Below are 6,502 nucleotides of genomic sequence, written 5' to 3' on the forward strand. Positions count from 1 at the left end.
ACGGGGTCTCCTTTGTCGTATTTTTCATTTCATAAAGCGCCAAATGTTTTCAATGGGTGACACGTCTGGACTGCAGGCAGAACAGTTTAGCACCCGGACTCTTTTACTACAGAGCCATGCTGTAATGTAATACGTGCAGATTCTGATTTGGCATTGTCTTGCTGAAATTAGCAAGGCCTTCCCTGAAAGATATGTCATCTGAATGGCAACATATGTTGCTCCAAAACCTGTATATATTGTTCAGCAGTAATGGTGCCTTCACAGATGTGCAAGCTACCCATGCCATGTGCACTAATGCACCCCCATACCATGACGGATGCTGGCTTTTGAACTGTGCGCTGATAAAAAGCTAGGTGGTCCCTTTAGTCTTGAAGACGCGGTCCATGACTCCCAAAAATAATTTCATATTTAGATTTGTCAGACAAAAGGACAGTGTTCCATTTTGCCTCAGTCCATCTTAAATGAGCTTGGGCCCAGAAAAGGCGGTGGCATTTCTAGATTTTGTTTATATATGGTTTATTCTTTGCATGGTAGTGTTTATTCTTTGCATGGTTTTCACTTGCATTTATGGATGCAGCAACATACTGTGTTCACAGACAATGGTTTTTGGAAGTGTTCCTGAGCCCATGCAGCAATTCCCACTACAGAATCGTGTCTAATTTTAATTCAGTGCCGTCTGTGGGCCCGAAGATCATGGCTAGATGATGAGATCCCCAAACTCTTTGCAATTTTACATTGAGAAATGTTTAAATTGTTGCACTATTTGCTTGCAGCGTTTTTCACTGAGTGGTGAGCCCCTTTCTTTACTTCGGAAAGATTCATCCTCTCTGGGTTGCTCTTTTTATGCCCAATCATGTTAATGACCTGTTTCCAATTAACCTAATTAGTTGTGAAATGTCTACCAGGTTTTTTTTAGCATCACAAAACCTTTCCAGTCTTTTGTTGCCTCTGTCCCAGGTTTTTTAAAATGTGTTGCTGGCATCAAAATTCAATCAAAGTGGGCATATATTTTTCAAGAAACAATAACATTTCTGTTTCAACATATAATATGTTGTCTTTGTATGATTTTCCATTGAATATAGGGTTTAAATTATATTTGCAATACATCATTGCATTCTGTTTTTCTTTATATTTTACACAGCATCCCAACTTAGGAAATGGGGATGTAGATCATATGAACATAAATCTTTAAAAAAAAATCTTAAAGAAAGTTCAGTGGCCCCCAATGGAATGTTTAAATAACTTTAAATAACCACACCATTATAACAGCACATTCACCATCAGGTTTGGGAAATGGTTTGTCGTCATTGCACTGCCCAATATATTCTATCGCAACCCCTGGATGTTTCCCATTCCAGGAACCCATTGTTTTTTGTGATATAGCGATCTTCAGAGATCTGTAGTTAGATTGATTGCAAACAAAAAACTGGAACGTTACTAAGTTCACAGTTGGCAACTGATCCTCTCTACCATCTATATCCACTAGCAGAGTCCAGGAAGAAGGTTATACACAAAGACCTTTACGCATTAAAGTACAATAATGGAATGGGTCTTGAAAACTAAACATACAGTAAAGGCTCCTAAAAAGAAATTGGCCAGACGTGTCAAGAAAAGCATCTGTCTTTTGTTGCAAGGTCGTTCTTGTGCACGTAAACACCTGCATCCAGGCAGCACAAACACAAACGTTCCACACACCTCACCCCCCCAAGCCCACCCCCAGTCTGCCACCCATACTCCTGCCTCTTCACGCCAACGTCCCCATGACTGGTTCCATGGCGGCCAGGAAGCAGTTCTCAAACTCCTGGTCGGAGAAGCGGGCGACCGAGAGACGGGCGTTGCGTCTAATCTCTAGGCGGGCCAATGGCGACAAGGCAAGGATCCGCTCCATGGCGTCGGCAAAACCGTCCTCGTCCTCAGCCAGAAAGCCCGTCTGACCTCCCTCGTAGGGTACCACGATGTCCAGCTTGGGGCCTCCGGACTTGTGGGCCACCATGACCGTTCCGGCAGCCATGCACTCCACCACCCCTGGGAAGAGAGGAGAACACAAACGTACAAGGCCTGGGCTGACTGTTTTATTGCATATATGACACCTCAACCGATACGTATAGGTCATTGTGTCAGTTATGAACAAAAACCTACTGCAGTAGAACAACATTTCAGAACGGCCTGAGGTTTTTCAATGAGCTTTGCTGACTTGCGTTTTAATAGAAATAAAATAACAGCAACATTAGAAGGTTAGTCATTATATTTTTTTATATTTCTCTCTTCTTTTAAAAGTTTTTTTATTTTTTATACCTATCCCAAAGTGTTCGTTCCACATGGTGTGCAGTCCCACCGTTGCCTCCCCCAGCTCCCTCTTCAACTCCTCGAAGGGCACATTAAGTTTAAACTCCACCCTGTCTGCCACTCCCAACTCCTGGCACAACCCCCTCAGCATCAGCACCCTATCCTCATCCTCTCGGTTTCGGCATCCGCCAATCAGCACCAGCCTCAGCGACTCCCTCCCATCTGGCCCCGCCTCCTTCCGCTCCAGCACCTTCCGGAAGGCACGTATCTGGAGCCGGTGGTCCTTCTCCGGTCTGAACTGACCGACGGAGACGATGGAATGACACTTCTTGCCCGAGTCCTCGTCCAACGGGAGCTGCACTAAGGCTTGTGTGTCGCAGGGCGGGTAGACCAGGCAGGTGCGGTTTGGCGCGCGCCACAGGGTCAGGATGTGTTCCAGGGTCCAGCTGGAGTTGACCATGACCACGTCGCTGGAGGAGCTGGCCAGACCGTAGAGCAGCGCGAGCATGCAGTAGTAGACGACCTTGACGGCGCTCAGGAACAGGTTGTTGGAGATGGAGTCTGGGTTGTCCAACCTGGATGCAGGGGACGCAACGAGGGGATCAGTCGAGTTCAACAGAAGCCCACGACACAGGCAGTGATGCCGATAAGAACAGGCCGGGGGTCTCTGTAAAGCACTTTGTGACAACTGCTGTTGTAAAAAGGGCTTTATAAATAATTTTGATTGATTGATTGATGCCAAGTAAAAAAAGTGGACCCTGAAATTACAACATGAATGACACTTATTGATCCAGGTTGCTGGAAGTAACTACCGCGATTATTTGTTCTCCAACCTCTCCTCAGGGACCACCGGCTGTAGATCCACCCTGGAGCTAGCAGACCTGATTCAACATATCTACTAATCATCAAGCCCTTGGCTAGGAAAAGTAGTTCAGGGCTACCACAACATTTTGTTACTTGCCTGCGCAAAAATGTGTTACATTTGAGAAGTTTTAAGTTCACAAAGTATTCACAAATTGAATTTCCACTTGGCGAATCAATGTGACCTTTCATGTTGTACAATTGTTTTCTACGTATGTTTCTCTGAAACTCGCTTCACTGCAGTTAATTAGATGAGGTGTTGTAAAAACTCAGTCATCAGCATTTGGATCTAATCCAGCATGTCAGTTTTAAAACAACTAAACAGTTTCTGAACTTTACCCAAGTGTGTTCTGGCTCTGGCCCAATCCATTGCATTCTGGGACCAATAACACATAAAAGATTGTATCTAGAACCAATTACAAGGTTTTGGTTGTTTTCTGTAAGTGGTGTCTAACCAAAACCTAGACAAAGTGAGCCGATTACGTACCTGGGATTTCTTTCGCTCACAGCAGACAGCATGTCCGTGCTGATGGTTGGATGGTGTACGTAGCTAGCCACGTGACAGCCTCCTAGGTATTTAAACACAGGCATGGTGAAAGCATAACCCATGGAGTCGATGTAGACGTCTGGGACAAATTCTGTAAGGGCTTCCCAACCAAGGAAGATGGAGCCCACACTCTGACCAATCAAGGTGAAGTAGGGAAAAAGGCTGGCCTCAACCAACAGGCGGTGTTTGAGGAAGACAAAGTGGATAGGTCGAGGTAGAAGGATATTGAAACGCCTCCGTGCACCATCCAGAATCTGTGGACCTGTCACGCCCTGGTCGCCTGTGTACACCACAAAGTTGACATCTTGGTACCTGGAACGTGGAGAAGGCGATGTTGAAGCCTGCACACTGAGTAGTCAGAGTAGCTAACCCTTTTTGCAACAGCTCTTAATCAGGCACATTTAGTTAGTCCATCCACATTATCTGGTGCTTCCTGCCCACCCAAACTCCATTTGTCAGGCTGAACACACTGCACACCATAGTAGCATGAATATTTGTAACTGCTGTTTATTAGCTAGTGGGCTAGCTTAATCACGGGACAGGGCCGGTTCTACACATAAGCGACATAAGTGGTTGATGAGGGCCCCTGACAGCTAGAAGGCCCCTCAAACGCTAGGGAGCCCGAGACCCCTACGGGAGGGTGCCCCAAATCAAATTTTGCTTAGGGCCTCCAAAAGGCTAGAACTGGCACTGCAGAGGGGCGACACATTCACTGAAGGCACAGCTTTTCCTTACCTATTCTGCAAAGCTCTGAGGGCACACCAAAGGACTCTCTCTCCGCCGCCACCGGCGTTGCAGTATGGGTGAAAGAAGGCCACCGTGGGGCGGCCGTCTCGTGCGCGCCGCGCATTCCTGTTCGCCTGAAGCCAAACGCGCAAACTCATGACCAGCGCGATCAGGACGGCGGTCAGGAGCACACACAGAAACAAGCATGGCAGTAGCAATGTCCACAGCAACCTGGGGCATTGGGAGAGGAACCACGCAAGATAAGCTGACAAATCCGCTTGGGAGACAAAGTCAGGGTATGTGTAGTTGGGCGCTGGTGAAACTCAGAGTTATGTAGTTAAGCTAGAACACATATTAGTCCCCGACATATACAATTACTTTAGATCCTTCAATGCCTTGTCTTTTTCAAGTTATTGTTTTCTGTTCTAAGAGCAGTGGGCTGGATTCAAACCCATGCTGCGGCAGTATATGTGCACCAGAGGCAGCAGCTTAGATCGTAGGATCACCCTAGGCCATTGTTATAACTTGTTGTTGGTACTCTGTCTTGTGGTTATGTAGCTAGATAGAACAAACATGTCTCCCTTAAAGATGTATTTTGCAAATGTTTTGCCACTAAAAGAACTGATGTACTATGTGTTGTGTGCCGATATTTGCCCCTGTCATTAAAATCACTTGCAATCAAACTTAGAATTTCATGGCTGAGGTATGACATTAATTAAACATTTAGCTTGTGCACATATAAACATTTAGTTTCTATTGGGGGAAAAACCTGGTAAGACCGTCACAGTTTCGTTCAGTTTGCTTCTGCTTTAAAACCGTTTTGCAACATAATCGGTGGAAAGAACAAAAACTTTTTCAAACTGAGTTACTCCAGAAATGAGAAGTCACAAACCCATCGTATACTCTAGTTATAGTACAAACTTGTAGGAACCAGTATGGGCAGAGGTGATACTGGTTCAGGAAATACTTTTGATCATATAATAAGTAGCTAGCTTCAGAGAAATTGATGTTCTATTGACAAATGGCTACAGCAGTTGTCAGTGGCTGGATCATTAAAATCATATGCTAGTGTTAGTTAACTTAATACAAGTGAACTAATGTAAAAACGTGTAAAGCCACAACAATCAGTAAAATGAATGACAAATACAGTAGATGTTAACGTCACCTTTACTGTACTGACTGAAATTAGCAATACTGTACAACAACAACGCTTTACTCCAGCTGACTAACCAATCAATCTCACATACTGAGTTGTCTAGGAGTTGTATAGTTTATCTTTTGAAAAATACAAAAATCTATAGACAAAAAGACGTAACTACATCACACACAAAAGTCCAACCTTATTAAATCACACAAACATTGAGCGAGCTGATCATGGACAGACATCTTGACAACACAACCTCTGAACCGGATGTGTGTCCCTGAGGTATGAAACTTCTCTTGTTTTTTTTGCGCGTATCGCCACCTAGTGAATAGTGAAACTAGTTACACTTTGGATTTGATAGATATTGTCGTTTGTCTTTAGGCACAACAAAATACTCCTACGTTGGATTTGCGGGGCATGTTCCTCTTTACATGTTCTCAACTAAACACCTTCTGAAAAAAACATAATGATACATTAATCGAGGCTAGGAGAGGAGGAAATTGAGAACAGCACAAAGTCTCACGCAGTTTCACGCTGGTCATCGCGCAGGCGGAAGCGTCAGTTTAGTTGTTTTACTTCAAAAATTTAAATTTTTATAAAAATGTTTATGTAAAAACATAATATGGCTCAACATACATGCATAATAACAGCAAAAAAGAACAAATTAAACAAACAAATATTTAAAAAACACAAGTAAATAATATAAAAAATAATCAAGTAAATCTGATTTTCTGATCTTGTTTCACAAGGTAATTGTTTCACACCTTCCATTTCATGCAGGGGACATTGAGCTCCCTCATTTGCAGCAAAACTCAGTGAATGTATAATGATATATATTCTTTTTTTGTTTACTTAAATGTCCTATTGGGTGCTTAAGGTAATACCTGACCTAAAATAATTAGCTGTGAGGGACAAATAATGTTCTGTATAAAGGTGGT

At 43.6% G+C, this 6,502-nt stretch overlaps 1 protein-coding gene across 1 annotated transcript; it reads right to left on the bottom strand.

Moving 5' to 3' along the window:
- Window positions 1-1,228: 1,228 nt before the first annotated feature.
- Window positions 1,229-5,835, bottom strand: LOC105023707 (GDP-Man:Man(3)GlcNAc(2)-PP-Dol alpha-1,2-mannosyltransferase-like). Its single transcript, XM_010893114.3, has 5 exons — window positions 5,760-5,835; window positions 4,430-4,651; window positions 3,635-4,006; window positions 2,296-2,861; window positions 1,229-2,025 (listed from the first exon to the last, which is right to left on the bottom strand). The coding sequence occupies exons 1-5, from the start codon at window positions 5,804-5,806 to the stop codon at window positions 1,745-1,747; spliced, it is 1,488 nt and encodes a 495-aa protein (XP_010891416.1). The 5' UTR covers window positions 5,807-5,835; the 3' UTR covers window positions 1,229-1,744.
- Between the last annotated feature and the right edge of the window lie 667 nt (window positions 5,836-6,502).

The sequence above is a fragment of the Esox lucius genome, chromosome 22, assembly GCF_011004845.1.
Source record: "Esox lucius isolate fEsoLuc1 chromosome 22, fEsoLuc1.pri, whole genome shotgun sequence".
Taxonomy (NCBI): Eukaryota; Metazoa; Chordata; class Actinopteri; order Esociformes; family Esocidae; genus Esox; species Esox lucius.